General features: G+C 43.7%; 1 protein-coding gene across 1 annotated transcript in view; it reads left to right on the top strand.

Annotated features, from left to right (window-relative positions):
- The window catches only part of LOC129834669 (Wilms tumor protein 1-interacting protein homolog), a 42,213-nt gene extending 15,262 nt beyond the window's left edge, over positions 1 to 26,951 (top strand). Inside the window, exons 2-8 of the mRNA XM_055899870.1 lie at positions 6,106 to 6,207; positions 12,164 to 12,231; positions 18,744 to 18,806; positions 19,130 to 19,260; positions 19,421 to 19,472; positions 20,216 to 20,284; positions 21,914 to 26,951. Of these exons, the coding sequence (XP_055755845.1) occupies positions 6,106 to 6,207; positions 12,164 to 12,231; positions 18,744 to 18,806; positions 19,130 to 19,260; positions 19,421 to 19,472; positions 20,216 to 20,284; positions 21,914 to 22,066 (638 nt within the window). The 3' untranslated portion in view covers positions 22,067 to 26,951. The remainder of the gene's footprint in view (positions 1 to 6,105; positions 6,208 to 12,163; positions 12,232 to 18,743; positions 18,807 to 19,129; positions 19,261 to 19,420; positions 19,473 to 20,215; positions 20,285 to 21,913) is intronic.
- Positions 26,952 to 27,434: the final 483 nt, after the last annotated feature.

Consider the following 27,434-nt stretch of genomic DNA (forward strand, 5'->3'; position numbering starts at 1 on the left):
ATGAATAAAGTGTTGTATCTGCAAGAATTCACCTCACCTCTGTCCCAGACTGGTCTTCCCTGTCTGCCTGACCCTGATGAGACCCCTGTCACCATCTAATCCTACTAAAATGAGGCATGAGAAAGAATTACCTTGGTGTACATTTATTAATTATATTATCCAAGAATAGAATCAATGGTTCTGTCACGATCGTCTTGACTTTGTAGAGAGGACCAAAACGCAGCGTGTGAGAAATACATTCTTCTTTTATTTGAGAAGAGCAACGAACAAAACAAAACAACAAACTGACGACCATGAAGCTATATAAACAGAAATGGTGCTGACACTGACCACTACACACTGACATAGACAATTACCCACAAAAAGCTAAAACCTATGGCTGCCTTAAATATGGCTCCCAATCAGAGACAACAATAACCAGCTGTCTCTGATTGAGAACCAATTCAGGCAACCATAGACTTTCCTAGACACCTACACTGAACACTAACCCATCTACTCTATTTAACCCCCTAAACCACACAACACCCTAGACAATACAAAAACACACAAACTTCCCCATGTCACACCCTGACCTACCTAAAATAATAATGAAAACAAAGATAACTAAGGCCAGGGTGTGACAGGTTCAATAATTTAAATAACCATTATTCCCAGATCTTTGTAGCTTTAAGCTGCTGTCTTGTAGCTACTGTAGGTCTACCCATCAATTCAAGATGGAACTTTGTGTCATTCACTGAATATACAGCAAAATTCACCTGAGCTTCATAGACTGGTCTTCCCTGGCTGTCTGACCCTGCGGGACCCCTGTCACCATCTGACACCCTGCTAAGACATGATGAGCATGTTATGTACTGACCGCACTAGAGGGCTGAATTAGCGCGGGATGCATGTGGGATCTGCGGGTCCCCACAGAGATCAGGGCGGCGCGGCCAGCATTTTTCATGCTGCAGGCGGGAGCAGGCGGTCAGACAGACGTCTTTGGGATGAAAATATTTTTGTTGTCCCACAGATTATTTTGATACAGTCCTATTTCTGCTTGGTATGCGTTAGCCTACCTATTGTATTGAAAGCACACATTTTTTGCATTATTCACACAGCTTCAACTTCAGTAGCCTACTTGACCTAGTTGGGTGTGAGAGTTGAAATGTGCCTAGTGTGTGTGGTCTCATTGAAATAGAGTAGGCTTCCTACATGGGTGGAGAATCACGTGACAGTTAACGAATATGAAATTAACTTAATAACCTTTCAGTGATACCCATCCCGGATCCGGGAGCATCCTCATCAAAAAAGCTGACTATCATAGCCTAGCCTAACGGGACAGGGATATCATATAATATAATTTTCATGGAATCACAAGTCCGATACAGCAAATGAAAGATAAACATCTTGTGAATCCAGCCATCATTTCCGATTTTTAAAATGTTTTACAGCGAAAACACAATATGTATTTATATTAGCTAACCACAATAGCCAAAGACTCAACCGCATATTTTCACCATGTTTCTACTGCAAAGGTAGCTATCACAAAACCGACCAAATAGAGATATAATTAGTCACTAACCAAGAAACAACTTCATCAGATGACAGTCTTATAACATGTTATACAATACATTTATGTTTTGTTCGAAAAAATGTGCATATTTGAGGTATAAATCATAGTTTTACATTGCAGCTACCATCACAAATAGCACCGAAGCAGCCAGAATAATTACAGAGAGCAACATGAAATACATAAATACTCATCATAAAACATTTATGAAAAATACATGGTGTACAGCAAATGAAAGATAAACATCTTGTGAATCCAGCCAATATTTCCGATTTTTTAAGTGTTTTACAGCGAAAAAACAATATATATTTCTATTAGCTCACTACAGTAGCCAAACACACAACGCAATTTACTCCCCGCCAAAATAGCTTGCACAAAACCGACAGAATAGAGATAAAATGAATCACTAACCTTGAACAACTTCTTCAGATGATAGTCTTATAACATCAGGTTATACAATACACTTATGTTTTGTTCGAAAATGTGCATATTTAGAGCTACAAATCCTGAGTATACATTGTGAATACGTAGCATCGATTCACCAGAATCTCCAGAGATATTTTGGACACTCACCTAATCTGACCAAAGAACTCATCATAAACTTTACATAAAAATACTTGTTGTATGGCAAATGAAAGATACACTGGTTTTTAATGCAAACGCTGTGTTAGATTTTTTTTTAAATAACTTTACCATAACAAACAGCTTGCGTTATTGCGAGACAGCGCTCTCCAAAACGGCAGAGAATAGGAATCAACATTTTCCACAGAAATACGAAATAACATCATAAATTGTTCTTACTTTTGCTGAGCTTCCATCAGAATCTTGTACAAGGAGTCCTTGGTCCAGAATAAATCGTTGTTTGGTTTTAGAATGTCCTTTTCTTCTGTCGAATTCGTGCCACAATGCTAGCCAATGTTGATAACGTTCCCATTTTCTCTCGACGCAAAGAACGGAAAACTCCAAAAGTCCCAATAAACGTTGAATAATCTGATAAAACTCGGTTGAAAAAACCTACTTTACGATGTTATTATCACATGTATCAAATAAAATCAGAGCCGGAGATATTCGCCGTGTAAACCGAACGCTTATCAGAAGACAATATCGAGGTGCTTCGTGCGCCTTGGTAGAGAAAGGAAATTCCTGACCTGCCACTCCAAAGCTCTTGTTCGACCTCAGATCAAGCTAGACACCCCATTCCACCTTCCACTGCCTGTTGACATCTAGTGGAAGGCGTATGAAGTGCATGCATATCGATAAATATAAGGCAATTGAATAGGCAGGCCCTGAAACAGAGCCTCGTTTTCAGATTTTTCACTTCCTACATGGAAGTTTGCTGCAAAATGAGTTCTGTTTTACTCACAGACATAATTCAAACAGTTTTAGAAACTTCTGAGTGTTTTCTATCCAATAGTAATAATAATATGCATATTGTATGATCTAGAAAAGAGTACCAGGCCGTTACATTTGGGCACGATTTTCCAGAGTGAAAACAGCGCCCCCATATTGACAAGAAGTGAAATATGTAAATAAATATTGATAATGAAAAGAAGTGGGTCGAAGTGCAATGAATAAATGTAATCATCTTTGAAAATGATTACCCATTTATTTGTCTCTGCCTGTAAATCGTCTTCCTGAAAGGTAGGCTATATCCTATAGAACTATGCAAAACATAGCAAGTGTTGCTGTCATCATTCTTGCTGCTTCCACTTCAGTAGGCATACCTGCGAGCTCTGGTGCACGTGTGGTCTCAATTAAATAGAGTAGCATGGGGCAGTCATCTTTCCAAGGAAATTAACTTCCTAAATAGGCCTATGATTAGGCTACAGTTTACTACATTGCCTAGAAATAGGCCTAAATATTTGAATACCCATATTTATCAGTCTGAAAATCTCCACACTCCTAAAAGGTAGACTATAAAAATAGCTCAAGAGAAAGTACAAGTTTCTCCAACTCTGCTCTCTTCAAACTACATTTAACATATTGACTGATAGCCAGGTAATACAATGGGCCATTTGAGAATCTCTGGTAATTTAACCTATTTCTTAAGTTGTCCATTTGATATTTCCTATAGGGCGCAAAATTGCTGGGACCGTGGCTGGCAAGTGAGCTGTGTCACATATGCCTAAAATAACATTGCGGACTGCGGTAGGGTTTGGGACTGTCAGGTTTTGGCCAGGACTGTTCTGGTTTTGGTCACTAGATGTCCCCATTGCACCTTTTTTGAACCTTTTGTTTTTTCCTTGCTCTAATTATTGTTTGCACCTGTATGTCGTTCCCTTGTTAGTATTTAAACCCTGTGTGTTCCTCAGTTCTTTGCTCAGTGTTTGTATGTTAGCACCCAGCACCAGCCTTGTTATGAACAAATATTTTCTCTTGTTGGATTTTCCAGAAGTTCTCTGGTTTTGTTCTTGTGTTTTTTGGATTAGTCTTTTGAGGTTTGTTTTTTCCCTTGCTGTTCTTACCACTTTGTGGATTTTCTTTGTATTTTGGAAGATATCCATTTTTTGCCTTTTGGCTTTATTTTGGACATGTGGATATATATTCTTTGCCTGAAGATCTTGCTCTTTTATTAAACCACCATCTTTAGTACTGCTGTGTCTGCCTCATCTTCTGGGTTCTGCTGATTATTAGTGACTGTTTCTCGCAACCGGGTCCTGACAGGGACCAGTTCTTGTGGTAGCGGGTTGGAGTCGGACAGAAAGCCAGCGGGTGCAGGCAGGAGCGGGATGATAAAAATCGGTCCCACGCAGACCTCTTCTGTGCACCATGACAGTGAAGCCTGTAACTTTAGAGCTGTTTATTACTGTGTCAGTGTGAAATCGAGAATTAGCTTGGGAAACTGACAGATCAATAACGTTACATTGGCAAACTGACTAATACAACTCACATTGCACTGAAAAAACGTCATAATATCAATCTTCAATTGTTTGGCCGATGGTTTCATCGTTTGATTCAGGTCTAGTTTGATTCAGGTCTAGTTTGATTGAGGGAAAAAATAATAGCAAATGTAATCCAACTTTTGGCCAGCTCTCTCTGATGGTACATCAACTGGTAAAAGCTTGTCAAGTTCATTTTTAAACGTGACAAAACAAAGGCTACAAAACATGTCCATACAAACAACTGCTTTTAGATAGTAATAATAGCCAATTTATCTCATTATCTGACAGATAACTAGAGGCTAGAGCTGGCCTGTCTGTGGTAGCTACTCACTAGCATAGCTTTTTCATTCACCTCAGTCGAGAGGGGATGAAACATTAGCTAACGTCACACAGTTGCCTCGCTTTGTATCTCATTCCAATAATAAAACTGGGGCGGACAAAAATGCAATTTTAGAATGTGGGGAGGGGGGGGGGGATCTCATCTTTAGTCTAATAATTTTCCCTTGGTCTCCCAACTGTTCCCTTTTAATTGCTACCATGATTATGCGTTTCCATCTTTTTTCTGTAAAACAGATTTAGCCCTATCCATATAGGACAATTCTCACCAGTCTAAGGGATTAAGACCTGTCAAAAAGAGACAACCTGCTTCTATAGCAGTGTAAGTCCAGCACATATTTTAAATTTGCCTGGCTCTAGAAAGTATCATTGCCTTGAAATACTGTCAGAATAAATTGTTAGAGAGAGGACTAGATGATGACACTCTTTCTTCATTACTGTCATCATGGGAGGAAGGTGGTGGTGGGGGGGAAGTCAGCCCCCTGTAGGGATGTTGTGTCCTGTAGGCGTGGTGACCCTGGACTCACCCCACCCAGGCTTTGACCCTGCGCTCACTGTGGAATGTGATCCCGGCGGAGGCCATCTTGTGCGTGAGAGGAAAGCAGGGGAATCATTAGTCCAATGCTATGTCCAAATAGTTGTCACCGGCTGGGTGCCTTCCTTCTCTCCTTCCTTAGTAAGAGTTTACCATTAACCTAAAAAGAACCACGTAGATGAAAGTTTGTAGTCCACACCTGTGGGTAATTCACCCTTTTTCCTCTAAATTGTCTAGTGTTTGCAGGTCAGTGGTCGTCTGCAGCAAGTAATTATACCATCTACGTCCGTTGGGACATAGCCCACTAACTTTTGCTGACTCACTTTGTCATTGTGCCACATTAAGAGAATGCTTCCTGCCAACCCCTAACACCCCTGGTTAATGTATTTTTAATTTAGATACAACATAGATCAATGAACCTCACAGAGACACATTAGTTTGGTCCAAGTACTGTATATACACCCTTTATAGATCATTGATGGAACATGGAAGTTACTAGCTAAAGCAGTTACAATGACGTGTTCTTTACTGCTGTATGAAAGCCTAAGTAGGATTCATGATGAATATGTTGCTGATAATGATTGGCAGTTAGCCTAGCGGTTAAGCGTGTTGGGCCAGTAACCAAAAAGTTGCTGGTTCGAATCCCCGTGCCGACGAGGTGAAACATCTATCAATATGTCCTTCAGCAAGGCATTTAACCCTAATTGTTCCTGTAAGTCGCTCTGCCTAATGACTAAAATGTCAATGTAAAATAATGATGATTATGTCTACAGATGATAACCTGTGTCTCTTCCCTCCTCCAGGTATCTGTATCAAGTGTGGGAAGGGTGTGTATGGAGCCAGCCAAGCCTGTCAGGCCATGGGGAATCTGTACCATACCAACTGCTTCACCTGTTGCTCCTGTGGTAGGTGTATATAGCCTTTGTCCACTACTCCTACTCAGCACCTGCATCATTGGCTGGCATCACAGATGTCCTGTATTTTCATTTCTTAGCACAACATTGATGTTGGTTGCCAGAGTGTCTTTGGGAGTTGTCAGCAGAATGCTCTATTCTCTATTTGACAGGAACACTGATGATATATTGAACGAGTGGGTTGTAGAGACGGATGTTGAATCTGCAGTCAACCTGAAGAAAATGTGTTTATGCATGTTGTGTGTATGTATGTATATGTGTGTGTAGGGCTGTCCTGTCACCTGACTCCAATTGTCCTTTCTAGTTTCAAGTGGAGACGAGGGTGAAGTCGGAGAGAGTTTGGAGCAAGGTTGCTTTCATTCATGCACTGATGTACATGGATGCTGATCCCTTGGCTTTGGAAGAAATGCATATAATTGACATGTAATTGAATACATATACTTTCAGGTGTATTGTGTGGTTGAAGAATGAGGGGCAGTGTCTCTAATCCTGAGGTTTCTCTACAGATTCCTTTTGACCTGATTTGAAAAGTGTACTTGAGTCAGACCAGAGAGATACAGTGGGGCAAAAAAGTATTTAGTCAGCCACCAATTGTGCAAGTTCTCCTACTTAAAAAGATGAGAGAGGCCTGTAATTTTCATCATAGGTACACTTCAACTATGACAGACAAAATGAGAAGAAAAAATCCAGAAAATCACATTGTAGGATTTTTTATGAATTTATTTGCAAATTATGGTGGAAAATAAGTATTTGGTCAATAACAAAAGTTTATCTCAATACTTTGTTATATACCCTTTGTTGGCAATGACAGAGGTCAAACGTTTTCTGTAAGTCTTCACAAGGTTTTCACACACTGTTGCTGGTATTTTGGCCCATTCCTCCACGCAGATCTCCTCTAGAGCAGTGATGTTTTGGGGCTGTTGCTGGGCAACACGGACTTTCAACTCCCTCCAAAGATTTTCTATGGGGTTGAGATCTGGAGACTGGCTAGGCCACTCCAGGACCTTGAAATGCTTCTTACGAAGCCACTCCTTCGTTGCCCGGGCGGTGTGTTTGGGATCATTGTCATGCTGAAAGACCCAGCCACGCTTCATCTTCAATGCCCTTGCTGATGGACCTCTGTCATTGCCAACAAAGGGTATATAACAAAGTATTGAGATAAACTTTTGTTATTGACCAAATACTTATTTTCCACCATAATTTGCAAATAAATTCATTAAAAATCCTACAATGTGATTTTCTGGATTTTTTTTCTCATTTTGTCTGTCATAGTTGAAGTGTACCTATGATACAAATTACAGGCCTCTCTCATCTTTTTAAGTGGTTAGAACTTGCACAATTGGTGGCTGACTAAATACTTTTTTGCCCCACTGTATACTGTAGTCTGTTTCTATTGGTCAAACATTATTGCCCATCTATAGTGGTTTAAACAGTACAGAAAAAGAGAATCTACACTTCTCTTTTATTCAGAATTTTAATTAGTTTGGTGAAATCTATCCAGAAGTGAAGCAGGTCTTCCCCTTATTATTCTAGTGGTCTCTGTATATAGATGATAACAGGCCATCTTGGCTCTTGCGACGGTTTATTCCTAACATAAACTCTGTGATGTATTATTGGGTCTCTTATGAATGGGAATGTTTGCTTTTTTAGAGTGTTTTCAACCCCTCTGAGAAGTTTAGTTTTAAAGTGCCTCCAGATCTCTCAACACACCTAATGATGTATCAGCTTATTTGTTGACAAACTGTTTTTCTTTTACTTTTTGACTAAAATGCCACAAATGTTATTCTGTAAGAGTCAGGAGCTCCATAGCAGAGAGAGTTCAGTTCTCTGAGACATTGCTGGCTGGTAGCCTTGGGCTTTGTTTAACCATGCATAATTGAGCCCTCCTCTTGGCTTGCTCCTATGGTTGCACCCTTTTTTCATGAAATGGCCAGGAATGCAAACTACCCCCCTCCACTTCAGCCGGCCTTCCCATGAGGACCTCAATCAGACAGTCACAAAGTGTACCAGGCCTGCTTATCAGAGGGGGCCGGCCTGGCATGGGCTCTGAGCAAACAACACACACATAAACACACACACAGATAAGAGCACACACACCGATAAACACACACACACACACAAACACAGAAAAATGTGTGCGCGAGTAATTACATGCTCACACACCACGCACGCACGCACGCACGCACGCACGCACGCACGCACACACACACACACACACACACACACACACACACACACACACACACCCCCCCCCCCCCCCCCCCCTACCCACCCAAACATACCCACACACACCTCCTCATTACTTTACTAGCCTCAACTATACAGTCATAAGACATACCTCTGTGACCAGTCTCCTGTTTATTTCCTGTACTGGTGTTGACGCCCAGCTCCTGACTGGATCACCACCCACTTCCTCCTTCCACATGCCTTTTGTCTGCTAGCTCACATGTATCCATGCCTATAATGGGGCACGCTAGTGATTAACTAGTTACATCTGTGTTACTGTAACACATCCTGCTAGTGCCTCTCACACCAGCCAGGAGAAAACAGCCAAGGGCCATGTATTTCTGAAACCTGTTTATGATGCATTGTGGTTTCCTCAGTCACTCACCAGCTGGACCTGGCTGGCTGGCTTGCACAGGGCACACAGCTCAATGTTGTGCTGTCTGCTATGGGGTTCTGGCTGTGGTATTGTAGCTGGCTGCAGTAAGTAGAGTTAGCCTGGCTACTCCCCATATAAGTATAATCTAGTCATTCTATTTCTATGCCACTCCCTCATCTGAGTGTAAATTGTGGGATCTGGCCAAGGTTTTAAATGATGTACAACAGCTTGGTAGTGTTGCCCATGCTCCCTTCTGCCTTTGGCGATGGTTCGACTACTTGATCATGACTTTCGCTGTGATTTAGTTGTGGGGGAGTTTCTGAGAGAGACTGGGAGATTCCGTAGCTTCTGGGTTTTCTATTTGAGAGATGTGCTTGTGGCTTTGTTAGTGTCTTAACTTGGCTGTTCTCTTTAAAGAGAGACTTACTTAAAAACTATTTGGAAGCAGCAGCAGGTCAGCACATGCTCACGTTGCCGGGATCGAAACATTCCTGTCTGAAGTCCCAAGCAATCTGAGTGAGTCACTACCTCCAGCATCCTTCTTTTACTTACCACGGCACTGGGCAGGCCCTCCCTCCGCCTTTCCCTCTCTGCCTCCTCCCCCTCAGATCCCCACTGCCTGCCTGCAGGTGGTAAAGGCCCACTTGTTCTGAGAGGAGAGAGTGGGAGGAGAGGGAGGAGAAGGGAGGAGAGGGGGGGAGTGGGTGGGGTGGAACCTGAGAAAGTACAACATGCTTGATGTTTCCCTCCTACATGAATAATATGTAGATACTGAACATATGGGGATTTGGGAACAGTTGAATTTAAAAGAGATGGTAATTTAGGACATTATTCAGATTCTTGTCTTGGCTTAGCAACTATAGTTTAAAAAAAGTTGCCTGTGGCCAACAGCCAGGTAATTAAAAGTCAACATAGTAGCATAGGGATTTTATAAACCATATGTTGGAATTATCATGCCCAGGCCAACTAATGACCTTGTGTAGTGAACTACTGTGACTGGTTTTGGATCTCGAGGGAGAGAGTCTTAACAGTGAGTAACCTAACCACTGTCCGTTTGCAGACTCTGCACCTCACAGGGCACAATAACATACCACTTAAACGGCAGAGGGGCCAGTGAGGACTGGAGCTCCACAGCTGAGCCCAAACTCAACCCAGCCTGCATCACAATGTTGTGGTTTTAGGAATTTAAGATCAGTGAGGGATGAAATCACTGTAATGTGAAGTCATTGTGATGTGAGGTTGTTGTCTCAAAGGGGTTGGAGGGATGACACAGGTCCAATGACATGTCCAGATGCCGGGCTGGTTGGCACCAGGAGTAGCAGTCAGCAGTGCTACAGTACCGCCACCAGGCTACCGCAACCAGGCTACCGCAACCAGGCATCCATGACTGGTCCACAATCTACCACACTGACCACATGATCACAAGACTTTGATTGCTGGAGTATGACTCACTAAAGATTTTATTTTTCCTCAGATAATTATTTTATTTGACCAGTTCACTGCAGTTTGTTGTAGTGCTCTAAAATTATTTCTGATGGGTTAAATATCTAGCTGAGAGAATCGCTCCCATTATTTCAAGATGCATGGCCCTTTATGTGCATGTCTGTGAAACACAGCACTGAGTCATGGGAAACCAATGTTGGAGCTGTAAAAACTAAGTACAGTATCTTGAGTGTGAAATCCCAATCAGGGAGCCATTTGGTCCTGAACTCCATGGAAAATGTCACATGTCCCACCGTGCTCAGGGGCTGTGAGCTGAGGAGAAGAGGAGAGTAGCCCTGAGCCCCAGCCCACTGCAGCCAGCCCAGCACTTTCCTCTCCTGTGACAAAGGCTAGAGGGAGAGAGAGGGAGGCAGGGAGCCCTCCCCCTCTCTATGAGGGAGGGGGGGGTGGAGGAGGGGTTGAATGGGACCAACTAGTGACCTCAGGCAGAAAGAATGTCCCTGTTTGCTCAGGCGGCCCGCTCCCTTAGCAGAGCACCACAGTCAGCGAGCGCCGAGGGCTTTGTGTTTCACCTTCCAGATGCACTCGCCAGAGCAAAGGTCACCAGACAGACACACAGCAACATGCCCCAGCTCTGGCTCACTGGTGTGTTGTTGATTTGAATGTAATGGTTTTTATAAGTTTAGTCACTCTGAATTAAAAGAGCTCCTCCTCTGTAGTCAACAGGAAATATGTTTTTTCTCTCTCGCCCAGCCTCCAACTCTAAATGCTAATAGTTCCTCGCTTTCAGTCTTAAGTCTCACCTATTGTGTGAACAGCATTCTTCGGCTGCTATAGCCATTTATGTGGGCGTTAATGTATTGCTATCTTCCAGCAATGTGACACTGTGTGTGAAATACAGCGATGGCATACATTTGGGTGTAAAAAGGGGGACATGTCTTTCCCAAGCCAGGACACCCATAAAATCAATGGCAGCTCAGGACGGCAATTAAATCTGACTAATCCTGCAGATTTATGAGCTCTATGCGCTCTGTCTGCCAGGCTGAAGTCACTGCGCTGCCAGAAAGAGAAGAGACTGCTGCTGCCATTTAGTGCATTTGAATGGGCATGCATTAAGAGAAGCATCGCAGGGGGCGCAAAGGCCAGGGCCAGTGTGAGTGAGCAGTGAGGAGATCTTTCCTTTTAGGTGGAATTCCCTTTTATCCTGTGGAATTTAGTGCTACTGTGCTCATGGAGCCCCAAAATGGTGACTTTGGGGAGGGACTGACTGTTAGTATGGCCCTGGCTATACCAGACATGGGGAAATCCTTTGCTCAGGCTCCTATATTTGGGCTGTGGTGGTGAGTGTGTGTGAGCTGTACACAATGGCACTGGTGGTGGCGAGGAAGGGTGAGGAGGAGGGGGAGTTTGTAAAGCTGCTTGGGCCTGGTCTGGATGGTGGGGCTGTATTGATTGTTTGCTGGTTCTAAGTAGATGGAGTCCCGTGGGGATCAATGGATGACCAGAGTATTGAAACAGTAGTGTGGACCTCAAACTATCACTATCATGTTACTATCATCTGCTTTGGTCACTGGTGTTTCCTGTTAACATCTGTTATTGTTGTGGCTTTAATGGAACAGAGAGGAGTCAGGGGAGTAGGAGGCAGAAAGTCAAATCCCATTTCTGTTTATTCTCAACAATGCCGTTTTGGATAATGTATTTCAAATATCATCAGGAGAACCCCTGGAGCATTTCAGCATTGTTCAAAAGGCTGGAATCACTATTTCCTTGATGTTTGAACTTTCTTATAGCCTACGGGTTGGGTAAAATCACATAGCAACACTTTTACAGTCTTCACTTTGACAGAGTCTGATACAGGAACACTTCTATATCCCAGCTCACACACTTACTTCTCTTCTTCAGGGAGGAGGCTGAGAGGGAAAGCTTTCTACAACGTCAACGGCAAGGTCTACTGTGAAGAGGACTTCCTGGTGAGTTACAACATATGTTGTCCCTACGTGCCTCCTTATGCACATGCATTTATGTTTATGTTATGTCCATTATGCAGATGTTCAGAGGTTGAGTTCTCCATGTCCTTCATACACACTCACCCCTCGATGACAGACTTGGGAGAGGAGCGGTTGCACATTCTAAAACCCTCCAGAGGAAACAGACGTTTCACTGCTACAATTAAAGTTAAGCACCACCCCTCCAATTCCCACTAATTTCCCCAAAATTTCCCCAAGGAGCACAATTACCCCACTGCTCTCATCCCATTACTCCCCAGCACTTAGAATTATAGAGGGAGGCGGAGTGGCTGTGGGCAGCTGCAGGCCTCAGACTGCCTCCTGTATGATGTATCCATCTGCCCAGGTTGGACACAATGGGGAACAGACACAAGTTATTAGTATGTATTGATCTCTTATAGACATCCGTCAATCTATAATCAATAGGAACCAGGTGTTTTATAGCAGTCGTTTTTGTCTTCCAAAAAGATACAGACTTATTGTTTATCACTACTGAATTAGGTTGTTAGGTTGCAATTAACTTACTTAATGTAAATGATTCACTCCATTACACATAGACATTGCCCATTGGCCCCTAAAACAGACTTTCAATTGGTTCAGAGGATGAGTGCTAAGAGTGGTATTGGGTCTCCTCATACTGTAGATGTAAAGAATAGATTCTAAATGGGTCAGGTGGTGAATGTGACAATTAATCAATCAATCAAATGTATTTATGAAGCCCTTCTTACATCCGCTGATGTCACAAAGTGCTGTACAGAAACCCAGCCTGACACCCCAAACAGCAAGCAATGTAGGTGTAGAAGCATGGTGGCTAGGAAAAACTCCAGAGGAAGGCCAGAACCTAGGAAGAAACCTAGAGAGGAACCAGCCTATGAGGGGTGGCCAGTCCTCTTCTGGCTGTGCCGGGTGGAGATTATAACAGAACATGGCCAAGATGTTCAAATGTTCATAAATGACCAGCATGGTCAAATAATAATAATCACAGTGTTTGTCGAGGGTGCAACAGGTCAGCACCTCAGGAGTAAATGTCAGCTGGCTTTTCATAGCCGATCATTCCGAGTATCTCTACCGCTCCTGCTGTCTCTAGAGAGTTGAAAACAGCAGGTCTGGGACAGGTAGCACATATGGTGAAAAGGTCAGGGTTCCATAGCCGCAGGCAGAACAGTTGAAACTGGAGCAGCAGCACGGCCAGGTGGACTGGGGACAGCAAGGAGTCATCAGGCCAGGTAGTCCTGAGGCATGGTCCTAGGGCTCAGGTCCTCCGAGAGAGAGAAAGAAAGAAAGAGATAATTAGAGAGAGCATACTTAAATTCACATAGGACACCGGATAAGACAGGAGAAATACTACAGATATAACAGACTGACCCTAGCCCCCCGACAAATAAACTACTGCAGCATAAATACTGGAGGCTGAGACAGGAGGGGTCGGGAGACACTGTGGCCCCATCCGACGATAGGGCCAAACAGGCAGGATATAACCCCACCCACTTTGCCAAAGCACAGCCCCCACACCACTAGAGGGATATCTTCAACCACCAACTTACCATCCTGAGATAAGGCCGAGTATAGCCCACAAAGATCTCCGCCACAGTACAGCTCAAAGGGGGGGTGGGCGCCAATCCGGACAGGAAGACCACGTCAGTGACTCAACCCACTCAAGTGACACACCCCTCTTAGGGACGGCATGGAAGAGCACCAGTAAGCCAGTGACTCAGCCCCTGTAATAGGGTTAGAGGCATAGAATCCCAGTGGAGAAAGGGGAACCGGGCAGGCAGAGACAGCAAGAGTGGTTCGTTGCTCCAGTGCCTTTCCGTTCACCTTCACACTCCTGGGCCAGACTACACTCAATCATAGGACCTACTGAAGAGATGATTGATCAATAAAAACGTAAAGGTTGAGACCGAGTCTGCGTTTCTCACACAGGTAGGCAGACCATTCCATAAAATTTGAGCTCTATAGGAGAAAGCCCTGCCTCCAGCTGTTTGCTTAGAAATTCTAGGACAGTAAGGAGGCCTGCGTCTTGTGACCGTAGCGTACGTGTAGGTATTTACGGCAGGACCAAATCAGAAAGATAGGTAGGAGCAAGCCCATGTAATGCTTTGTAGGTTAGCAGTAAAACCTTCAAATCAACCCTTGCCTTAACAGGAAGCCAGTGTAGAGAGGCTAGCACTGGCTAGCACATGTATTAATTTTTCTGCATCGTTTTTGGACAGAAAGTTTCTGATTTTTGCAATGTTACGTAGATGGAAAAAAGCTGTCCTTGAAACAGTCTTGATATGTTCGTCAAAAGAGAGATCAGGGTCCAGAGTAATGCCGATGTCCTTCACTGTTTTATTTGAGACAACTGTACAACCATCAAGATTAATTGTCAGATTCAACAGAAAATCTTTTTGTTTCTTGGGACCTAGAACAAGCATCTCTGTTTTGTCCGAGTTTAAAAGTAGAACATTTGCAACCATCCACCTTCTTATGTCTGAAACACAGGCTTCCAAAGAGGGCAATTTTGGGGCTTCACCATGTTTCATCAAAATGTACAGCTGTGTGACATCTGCATAGCAGTGAAAGTTAACATTATGTTTCCGAATGACATCACCAAGAGGTAAATTATATAGTGAAAACAATAGTGGTCCTTAAACGGATCCTTGAGGAACACCGAAATTTACAGTTGATTTGTCAGAGAACAAACCATCCACAGAGACAAACTGATATCTTTCCGACAGATAAGATCTAAACCAGGCCAGAACTTGTCCGTGTTGACCAATTTGGGTTTCCAATCACTCCAAAAGAATGTGGTGATCGATGGTATCAAAAGCAACAAACACTAAGGTCTAGGAGCACGAGGACAGATGCAGAGCCTCGGTCTGACGCCATTAAAAGGTAATTTACCACCTTCACAAGTGCAGTCTCAGTGCTATGATGGGGTCTCAAATAGAGGTTGACCGATTAATTAGGGACGATTTCAAGTTTTCATAACAATCAGAAATCGGTAATTTTGGAAGCCGATTTTGCCGTTTTTTTATTTTTATATATATTTATTTGTTTACACCTTTATTTAACTAGGCAAGTCAGTTAAGAACACATTCTTATTTTCAATGACGTGGGTTAACTGCCTCAGGGATTCAATCTTGCAACCTTACGTTTAACTAGTCCAACGCTCTAACCACACGAGGAGCCCGCCTGTTATACGAATGCAGTAAGAAGCCAAGGTAAATTGCTAGCTAGCATGAAACTTATCTTATAAAAAACAATCAATCAATCAATCATAATCACTAGTTATAACTACACATGGTTGATGATATTACTAGTTTATGTAGCGTGTCCTGCGTTGCATATAATCGATGCAGTGAGCATTCGCGAAAAAGGACTGTCGTTGCTCCAACGTGTACCTAACCATAAACATCAATGCCTTTCTTAAAATCAATACACAGAAGTATATATTTTTAAATCTGCATATTTAGCTAAAAGAAATCCAATTTAGCAGGCAATATTAACCAGGTGAAATTGTGTCACATAGACCCTGACTCTGCGTTCATTGCACGCAGAGTCAGGGTCTATGCAACAGTTTGGGCCGCCTGGCTCATTGTGAACTAATTTGCCAGAATTTTACGTAATTATGACATAACATTGAAGGTTGTGCAATGTAACAGGAATATTTAGACTGATGGATGCCACCCGTTAGGTAAAATACGGAACGGTTCCGTATTTCACTGAAAGAATAAACGTTTTGTTTTCGAGATTATAGTTTCCGGATTTGACCATATTAATGACCTAAGGCTCGTATTTCTGTGTGTTATTACGTTATAATTAAGTCTATGATTTGATAGAGCAGTCTGACTGAGCGATGGTGGGCACCAGCAGGCTCGTAAGCATTCATTCAAACAGCACTTTCGTGCGTTTTGCCAGCAGCTCTGCTGTTTATGAATTCAAGCCTATCAACTCCCGAAATTAGGCTGGTGTAACCGATGTGAAATGGCTAGCTAGTTAGCGGGGTGCGTGCAAATAGCGTTTCAAACGTCACTCGCTCTGAGACTTGGAGTAGTTGTTCCCCTTGCTCTGCATGGGTAACGCTGCTTCGAGGGTGGCTGTTGTCGATGTGTTCCTGGTTCGAGCCCAGGTAGGAGCGAGGAGAGGGACGGAAGCTATACTGTTACACTGGCAATACTAAAGTGCCTATAAGAACATCCAATAGTCAAAGGTATATGAGATACAAATGGTATAGAGAGAAATAGTCCTATAATTCCTATAATAACTACAACCTAAAACTTCTTACCTGGGAATATAGAAGACTCATGTTAAAAGGAACCACCAGCTTTCATATGTTCTCATGTTCTGAGCAAGGAACTTAAACGTTAGCTTTCTTACATGGCACATATTGCACTTTTACTTTCTTCTCCAATACTTTGTTTTTGCATTATTTAAACCAAATTGAACATGTTTCATTATTTATTTGAGGCTAAATTTATTTTATTGATGTATTATATTAAGTTAAATAAGTGTTCATTCAGTATTGTTGTAATTGTCATTATTAAATTCCCAATCTGGCCCTCAAACCATCATGGTCACCTAATAATCCCCAGTTTACAATTGGCTCATTCATCCCCCTCCTCTCCCCTGTAACTATTCCCCAGGTCGTTGCTGCAAATGAGAACGTGTTCTCAGTCAACTTACCTGTTAAAATAACGGTGAAATAAAAATAAAATAAAAAATAAAAATAAAAATAAAAAAATAATTAAAAATACATTTAAAAAATCGGCCGATTAATCGGTATCTGCTTTTTTTGTCCTCCAATAATCGGTATCTGTATCAGCGTTGAAAAATCATAATCGGTCGACCTCTAGTCTTAAACCAGAACTTCTTCAGGAAGGCAGTGAGTTGCAGCGGAACAGCTTTTTCTAAAAATGTTGAGAGGAATGGGAGATTCGATATAGATTGGATAGTTTTTTTATATTTTTGGGGTCAAGGTTTGGCTTTTTCAAGAGAGGCTTTGTTACTGCCACTTTTAGTGAGTTTGGTACACGTTCGGTGGATAGAGAGAGGTTTATTATGTTCAACATAGGAGGGCCAAGCACAGGAAGCAGGTCTTTTAGTAGTTTAGTTGGAATAGTGTCCAGTATGCAGCTTAAAGGTTTAGAGGCCATGATTATTTTCATCAATGTGTCAAGAGAATTGGTACTAAAACACTTGAGTGTCTCCCTTGACAAAGTCCCTAGCTTCCTCAGAGTATTGACCACCAGCTCTGCCCTGTCATCGGGGCAGATGGTCTGTCCGGGGGGGGTTGAAGGGGAAGCCTGGAGTGCCCCTCCCCATGCACCCCTCACCACCCCATCTCCAACTGCTGCCCCTGTCCCACCATTACCCTCCCCCTCATCTCACCCCAGGGTCATGTACTTTGCAGATGGTCACTATGGGACAAACATAACGATGGTAATGCATGTATAACTCACATTTAAATCCCTCATTGACTTCAATGTGATATCTTATGTTCAAGTTACACATGTCTTACCTCGAGTTCGGGTACATCTCCTTGTGTTTGTGTGACTGTGGTCCAGACTTTAGAAGACCACCAATAGTAGAGAGCTGAGGACTGGATGTGTGCTGTACTCCTTCTGTTAGTAGAGTGCTCTGATGGGTTTGGTTTAGGACAGGTATCGTTACAGCAATGCCACTGGTCTCTCATATACATCTCAACAAAGAGAGGAGACAAAGGAAAAAGGACCAACTCCTTTCACATCAATATAAAGAGAGCAGCAGCACCCCCTATAGATGGTGTCATTTAGGCTGTACTCTGGGTCCCTACATTTACATTTTGGTCATAGTGTTAGGGGTTCTCAAACCAGGGTTGGGGTCAATTCCAATTGAATTTGAAATTCCAATTAAATTCTTGAATTCACTTATGAAGTGGAGAATTTACGTTGAATTCAAATCAAATTTAATTGGAATTAGACTATTTGGACTGTTTGAATTTAAATGGAATTGAATATTTGTAAATTTACCAGTTATTGGAATTAATGCACTTAGTATCAAAAATGGACTGCAGAATTTGTTTTAAATCATTTTAACTTGTATTTCTATATTTCCTGTATAAATAACTAGGCTGTCTGAACAATGACATGATCAGCCTCTATTCGAATTTGTGGAATTCTTCAGGAAAATATTGAATTGGGAATTTAATTATTGGAATTGACCTAATATTGGAATTGAGAGGAATTTAATGATCTCTGAATTCAAAGACTGACATACAATTAAAATGGAATTTATAGGGATGAGTTCAATTAGAATGTAATTTGTGGAATTAACCCCAACCCTGTCTCAAACACTTAAAGGTGTCAAATTTAGCCATCCTCTCTTTTGTAATGCTGCACTCCCAAATCTCAACCATACACAGTTAACAGTCACCATGTAACAGTTTCCATTGCTACATGTTAGAATATGAATAACAAACCCAGTGATACGTCTCTTTTTTTTATCTCCCACAGTACTCTGGCTTTCAGCAGACGGCAGAGAAGTGCTTTGTATGTGGTCACCTCATCATGGAAATGGTAAGAAATAACCTAATATTGTAGGAGGGCCTGCTAGATAGGGATACAAGACAATCAGCAGAACAGTATGCCTGTCCCTCTCTGGGATTTCTCTTTAGCAGTACTGTATCTCTTCTTGACATGTGGCATCATACCTCCTAGTTTAGTTTTGTTTCTGTATCTGAATGCCAATGGGCTGGTGTGATTGACTCCTACTGAGAGGCCTCAATCTCTAGCCTTACCGTTGTGTGTGTGTGTGTGTGTGTGTGCGTGTGCGTGTGTGTGTGTGTGTGTGTGTGTGTGTGTGTGTGTGTGTGTGTGTGTGTGTGTGTGTGTTTGTGTAGATCCTGCAGGCACTGGGCAAGTCCTACCACCCTGGCTGCTTCCGCTGTGTGGTCTGCACAGAGGGTCTGGACGGAGTGCCTTTCACTGTGGACGTGGAGAACAACATCTACTGTGTTAAAGACTACCACACGTAAGGACATGTGTCTCTCATAGATAATGCCAACGTGATGAAGTCAGCATGCAAGAGTTTCTTCATTCCACAGTACTCTTTAAATCCTGGTTTGTGCTGAAACTGATATGAATTATACAGCATGTACCAAGACTTGGCTTCTACTCTGTTTGCCCCACAGGGTCTTTGCCCCAAAATGTGCCTCATGCAACCAGCCCATCCTCCCTGCTCAGGTAATGATGTGCCAGTGACTGCTTGTATCCTCTCAGCTCCTGGCACTGGTTGTTTTTTATTTTTATTTTTATTTAACCTTTATTTAACTAAGCAAGTCAGTTAAGAACAGATTCTTATTTTCAATGACGGCCTAGGAACAGTGCCCTTGAACTGCCTCTTCAAGGGCAGAACGACAGATTGTACCTTGTCAGCTCAGGGATTCGAACTTGCAACCTTTCTGTTACTAGTCCAACGCTCTAACCACTATGTCAGTCATATATAGTATATACTGTCGAGGGTTGGGCCAATGCGGTTTCTGTCTGAACGTTACGAGATTGCCATTTTCTCCTCCATAGCCGTTGCTAAGTGATAATTGACGCTTCCGCGCTGTGCTGTTTATTTCTGATAGTTTTCCAAATCTATGAAGATGTGCAGTGAAGGCAGATGAGCAATTAGTTGACACCACAACACAGAACCTACGTGGATACACCTTATCCCGAATGATAATCAATAAAAACGTCTGTTAAATTCGCTGCTCTGTTTTGCTTGTTTACAGAGGGTCATTTCATAGGGAATTGTCGGAGGCGCTCTCGTATTGTTACAACTCCCAAATTTTGAGAATAAAGGCACTAATGTGGCATCCGTTCTAAAAACCCATGGCGTCCGTTCTGACCCAACTCTCTTAATATACACCTCTGGTTGTTGGTGCCAGTGGAGTGGTGGAAACGGGAGGGTCTGACTGACTGTGTGTGTTTCCTAACAGGGCTCTGAGGAGACCATCCGGGTGGTGTCCATGGACAAGGACTACCATGTGGAGTGCTATCACTGCGAGGTGAGACAATGTCATTACCACCCTGTTTGTGTGTCTTGTCTTATTTATGTTTTGAACGTAGCCAGCACATTGACTATGATCATTAATCCATTTTAGTGTAAATGCTATGGCAGTGTGGGTCTATGTTGCTGTGGGTGTGTGCACTACACACACAAACTGAACCTGAGTGAGGGGCAAACCACTGTGGTGACTCATTGTCCAGGCACATTCCAGAGTTGAGCTGTGGGAGAGGAGAGGGTAGCAGCATACCACCCTGCATACCACTACTGGCTTGCTTCTGAAGCTAAGCAGGGTTGGTCCTGGTCAGGCCCTGGATGGGAGACCAGATGCTGCTGGAAGTGGTGTTGGAGGGCCAGTAGGAGGCACTCTTTCCTCTGGTCTAAAAAAATATCCCAATGCCCCAGGGCAGTGATTGGGGACACTGCCCTGTGTAGGGTGCCGTCTTTCGGATGGGACGTTAAACGGGTGTCCTGACTCTCTGAGGTCATTAAAGATCCCATGGCACTTATCGTAAGAGTAGGGGTGTTAACCCCGGTGTCCTGGCTAAATTCCCAATCTGGCCCTCAAACCATCATGGTCACCTAATAATCCCCAGTTTACAATTGGCTCATTCATCCCCCTCCTCTCCCCTGTAACTATTCCCCAGGTCGTTGCTGCAAATGAGAACGTGTTCTCAGTCAACTTACCTGGTAAAATAACGGTAAAATAAAATAAAATAAAAGGGTGATAGCGCTGGACTCAACTGGACATCAGACCAGGGGTTGTTGTTTGACTACCCTGGAATCTCAGCACTCTGAGAGACCGTTCAGACCACTTACTCACTCAGACACATGTACAGGAAATCATCCCACGTGACCTACAAACCCCAGTGTAATCAAAGTAATTAGTCAAGTCTGCCAAATTAAATTCCTGACAGTGCATTCATTAACACAGCAGTTTAATGATAGCTCTGTCAAGTGTGAGTCATTGTAACCAGGGCTCAAATAAAGTGTGTGATTATAAGTGTGTGTGAGTTTGATCAAGAATTCCATGTTTAATGGCAAAAGCTGGTTGACTTATTTCATTATCACACATTCCAGTAAATAGCTCATATCCCGTCTAGGTGAGTGATAGACAATAGGTAATCATAGGTAATCATTCAGCAGCCTCTGTGGGGTTGATAGTCATTACAGGGGTCTAAAGTCCAGGTCGGCAGGGGATGAAAAATTCATCACATATTTAAGAAATGGTTAAGAGCCCAGTATAATTATTATTTATTTAACTAGGCAAGTCAGTTAAGAACAAAATGGCCTACCGGGGAACAGTGGGTTAACTGTCTTGTTCAGGGGCAGAATGACATATTTTTACCTTGTCAGCTCAGGGATTTGATCTAGCAACCTTTCGGTTACTGGCCCAATGCTCTAACCACTAGGCTACCTGTCACCCCGTGTAAACTTGACAGGAATACCCATCAGTGGCCTCTCATATCAGTCGAGAGGTATAAAAGGTAGAAGTACATATCTGAAATATGGATCGTTTTGATATCCAGCACCTGCTCAAATGCATTGGATGGGTGTATATAATATTTTCCTTCACAAATGTCCAGCTACTGCAGTTCACTGAGTCTATCTCTCTCCCTCGGTGTTGTAGGACTGTGGCCTCCAGCTAAACGACGAGGAGGGTCACCGCTGTTACCCCCTGGATTGCCATCTGCTCTGTCACGGCTGCCACATCCGCAGACTCAAGGTCCCGGTGCCCGGCCACCAGCCACCCAGCTACCCACTACACGTCACTGAGCTGTGAGAGGGCAGGGTCGGCGAGGAACCAACCCCAGCCAACCCCAACCCACCGCTGACCCGCCTCCCAGGTGACCTGAGACAACAAAGAAGAAGGAATCCCACGCCCACGGAATCCCGAGAATTTCGGAACCTCTTCTTGCATGACAGAACAGAACAGAGAGATCCTGGGAGACTTCGCTCTCTACTTTCCGGCCGTGCCCTGGGGAGAGGAGATATACAGGGCCATGGACAAGTCACAAGACCGGGCTGGGAGAGAGTCCACGTCTCTCTCTCTCTCATCAGTTTTTTTCTCCCTCCTTCCTCCTTTTGGTCTGTGAACAGTGAAGCAGGCCGAGGCCCCAGCCCACCCAGAGGCCCTGGCCGACGTCAGCACCGTGACCCCTGCACATTCATCACAGTGGGGACTGGCCTGGATGGAGAGAGGGGGCCACTCTCTCTATCCCTCTCTCCATCACTCTCTTTTTCCCTCCCTTTTTTTTTCTTCATTCCTTCGCACTGAAGCCCAATGCCATGATGGATTTACTGCTCCTCTGTCAGAGAGAGAGAGAGAGAGAGAGAGAGCAGGACAGCGTCTCTGCCAGGAGGCTGGGAGGCCATGAAACAGGCCGCTCATAACATTCCAGCACTGTCTGGCAGGGTTAGAGGGTTGGACATGCTGTGCCTTCAGAGTGGCCTTCCACTGAGATACCTCACCGCATTGTAACAGTGCCACAGTCCAGCTAGCTACAGCTCCTTTTGGCTATGCAAGGGTACCGAGTCTACCAGCCACAACCGAGCGCCTTCATGTGACTCTGTGACACACTCTCTTGTACCATCCCTTCATGTGACTCTGTGACACAGTTCTCTGTACCACCCCTTCATGTAACTCTGTGACACAGTCTCCTGTACCATCCCTTCATGTGACTCTGTGACACAGTCTCCTGTACCATCCCTTCATGTGACTCTGTGACACACTCTCCTGTACCATCCCTTCATGTGACTCTGTGACACACTCTCCTGTACCATCCCTTCATGTGACTCTGTGACACAGTCTCCTGTACCATCCCTTCATGTGACTCTGTGACACAGTCTCCTGTCCCATTCCTTCATGTGACTCTGTGACACACTCTCCTGTACCATCCCTTCATGTGACTCTGTGACACACTCTCCTGTACCATCCCTTCATGTGACTCTGTGACACAGTCTCCTGTACCATCCCTTCATGTGACTCTGTGACACAGTCTCCTGTACCATCCCTTCATGTGACTCTGTGACACAGTCTCCTGTACCATCCCTTCATGTGACTCCGTGACACAGTCTCCTGTACCATCCCTTCATGTGACTCTGTGACACACTCTCCTGTACCATCCCTTCATGTGACTCTGTGACACAGTCTCCTGTACCATCCCTTCATGTGACTCTGTGACACAGTCTCCTGTACCATCCCTTCATGTGACTCTGTGACACACTCTCCTGTACCATCCCTTCATGTGACTCTGTGACACAGTCTCCTGTACCATCCCTTCATGTGACTCTGTGACACAGTCTCCTGTACCATCCCTTCATGTGACTCTGTGACACACTCTCCTGTACCATCCCTTCATGTGACTCTGTGACACACTCTCCTGTACCATCCCTTCATGTGACTCTGTGACACACTCTCCTGTACCATCCCTTCATGTGACTCTGTGACACACTCTCCTGTACCATCCCTTCATGTGACTCTGTGACACACTCTCCTGTACCATCCCTTCATGTGACTCTGTGACACACTCTCTTGTACCATCCCTTCATGTGACTCTGTGACACACTCTCCTGTACCATCCCTTCATGTGACTCTGTGACACAGTCTCCTGTACCATCCCTTCATGTGACTCTGTGACACAGTCTCCTGTACCATCCCTTCATGTGTTTTTGTGACACAGTCTCTTGTACCATCCCTTCATGTGACTCTGTGACACACTCTCCTGTACCATCCCTTCATGTGACTCTGTGACACAGTCTCCTGTACCATCCCTTCATGTGTCTCTGTGACACAGTCTCTTGTACCATCCCTTCATGTGACTCTGTGACACACTCTCCTGTACCATCCCTTCATGTGACTCTGTGACACAGTCTCCTGTACCATCCCTTCATGTGACTCCGTGACACAGTCTCCTGTACCATCCCTTCATGTGACTCTGTGACACACTCTCCTGTACCATCCCTTCATGTGACTCTGTGACACAGTCTCCTGTACCATCCCTTCATGTGACTCTGTGACACACTCTCCTGTACCATCCCTTCATGTGACTCTGTGACACAGTCTCCTGTACCATCCCTTCATGTGACTCTGTGACACACTTTCCTGTACCATCCCTTCATGTGACTCTGTGACACACTTTCCTGTACCATCCCTTCATGTGACTCTGTGACACACTTTCCTGTACCATCCCTTCATGTGACTCTGTGACACACTTTCCTGTACCATCCCTTCATGTGACTCTGTGACACAGTCTCCTGTACCATCCCTTCATGTGACTCTGTGACACAGTCTCCTGTACCATCCCTTTGCTCCAGTGCTCCTTGGCATAGCGGATGTTCGTGGCACCGCATGTGCTGTCAGTAGCCAGTAGCCACAGCGCTAGCCTGGGCTGGCACTCATTCCACTTAGCAGTCTTAGAAGACGTGACCTCGAGAGATTCACAAGTGTCTCAACGATTATATAACGAGAAAAAAAGTTAGAAGCACGTAGATTGTCTTTTATACATGCCTATATATTTTGCAGACATTTTCCACATAAGATTCTAGAAGTGTAGTGTATTCTTTTGCTGCATTATTATTATCAAATGGAATCGGAGGCCAAACGAGCTGTCACAGTCTTAACGGTCCTCTGAAGGGTATTGGTCCGCTGTTTAATTTCTCCTCAAGAACACGTCCTAGAGGCCTCTGTGTTGTCGCTCTGCTTGGTCATGCGATCCACTGACCTGTTAACATGTACAGTTTCACACACTGGTTATTTGACCCATATGGTAGCACTGAGTAAGTGAGTGTCTGACCAGCGAGAGTCCCCACATATCCTCCTCATGCAGACGTTACTGTGTCATACCTACTGGTTGATCTGATTGTCTGGTTGGTTGTGGGAGTTGCTGGTCCAAACCGTGTCTCTGGAGAATCCATCCCCCGTGTTTTCCCTCGCTGGTTGTGTTGTTGTGTGCGTCTGTGTGTGTGTGTGTGTGTTAGTCTGTTGGTCTATAGACACTGAGTGTACTAAACATTAAGAACTGCTCTTTCCATGACATAGACTGACCAGGTGAATCCAGGTGATGTCTCTTGTTAAATCCACTTCAATCAGTGTAGTTGAAGACAGGTTAAACCGGATTTTTACACCTTGAGACAATTGAGACATGGATTGTGTATGTGTGCCGTTCATAGGGTGAATTGGCAAGACAAAATATTTTTAAGTGCCTTTGAACGGGGTACAGTAGTAGGTGTCAGGCGCACTGGTTTGTGTCACGAACTGCAACGGTGCTGGGTTTTTCATGCTGAACAGTTTCCCGTGTGTATCAAGAATGGTCTACCACCCAAAGAACATCTAACCAACTTGACACAACTGTGGGAAGCATTGGAGCCAACATGGACCTGCATCCGTGTGGAACGCTTTTGACACCTTGTAGAGTCCATGTCTGATGAATTGAGGCTGTTCTGAGTGCAAACTGGGTGTAACTCAATATTAAGGTGTTCTTAATGTTTGGTATACAGAAGTGTGTGTGTGTGTGTGTGTGTGTGTGTGTGTGTGTGTGTGTGTGTGTGTGTGTGTGTGTGTGTGTGTGTGTGTGTGTGTGTGTGTGTGTGTGTGTGTGTGTGTGTGTGTGTGTGTGTGTGTGTGTGTGTGTGTGTGTTTGTGTGCGTGCGTGCGTGCGTGCGTGCGTGTGTGTGTGTGCGCACCAGTGGCAGTGCCATGGTGCATGTACCTTGTTGAGTGAGCAGGACAACGGCCACCCAGCTCCACAAAAAGACCCATGCTCTCTCAATCTCTCTCTAACAAAAATGGTTAAGGTTCTGACTCAGGCCTACCCAGTACCTGCTCACAGTAGCCTAGTCAGAGGAACTGTCCTCTCATACTACTGAATCTAACAGACAAGGAGGCTGACGTAGAGATTACGGAGAGGAGGGGCCGACACAGGCATCATGTGCTTTCTGATGTATCCCTCGATGAGATTCTTTGGAATGTAATTATTAGTGTATGTTTGGCAAACTGTTGTTTATTTTTTGCTCTGCTCCCAGTTATACATTTGCAAAAGTGAAAAGGCTAAGTATCCCTGGAGTACATGTTTTTGCTGGGAGATTCCCTTTGATGGTAGATAAACTGAATCTCAGCATAGTATGATGAGACTCCTAGTCAAGGAATGTGTAATATACTTGAAAATGAGGCAATGGCATTTTCTGAACTGTAGTTTGAATAGTACAAAAAGACCCACTCATATCAATCTCAAATCATTTTTCATTAAAGCAGAATTTTTTTTAACTTGACAAGAGTTGATCCCCTTTAACGATGTCTTAATACACCTCTTTTTAAAAATACTACTTCAATTCCATTTCTATTGCATAGCACACAGCTAGTTTCCCCATACCTGTGCATAAAGAGGCTAGTTATTCTTTCATCCTCTGTCATAAATCACTCTGAAAGTGAAGACTTCTCTATCCTACCAGTAGTTTTCAATAAGCACATATGACACCTCTGTCACATCACTTTTGTATAAGTGTTTGATTACCTAGATGGTTCATAAAAAAGGAAACTAGATTTATTTATCTATACATGAAAAAGTCAAAAGTTATTTAATGTATTAAAAATCAGGACGTATCATTTAACTGTAGATTATATAATCTGCTTTTTAAATAAAGTGGTTTTGTAGCTAACTTAAACTAAATGATGATGTCTTTTTTGTTGTATGTGAAGTCATATGATAATTTCTATCCAAAGGATGGCACTTTGTTGAACTACAACACAAATACCTTGTTACCATACTACTACCATGTTATTACCATTTTATTGCATGCTGTAATGTAGTGCTACCATTGGACATAAATCAACAACGAAATGTGGTAAACTTGGGAAGGATATGGGAATGGTTTAGCCTGAACTTGGGAGTGATATGGACAACTGACTTTCCCGTGGCCGTGCCTTGTCTCCCTGTGGAGAAGATGGATGCTTACAAAGATGAAAAATCCCAGCTCTGGATGAAAGTCCCATGCTGTTGTTCATGCCTTCCAGTTACCTCTGTGTACTCAGAGATGTTTGTTCTAGAAAGATATCATCGTCAGATCAGAGCTACTGCAATTGTGGTGTGTAATTACATCCCCGCACGCAAGTCTCTCCAGCAAGTGGTGTGATGGAGGATCCCTCAGAGAGC

The sequence above is a fragment of the Salvelinus fontinalis genome, chromosome 35, assembly GCF_029448725.1.
Source record: "Salvelinus fontinalis isolate EN_2023a chromosome 35, ASM2944872v1, whole genome shotgun sequence".
In the NCBI taxonomy this organism is placed as follows: Eukaryota; Metazoa; Chordata; class Actinopteri; order Salmoniformes; family Salmonidae; genus Salvelinus; species Salvelinus fontinalis.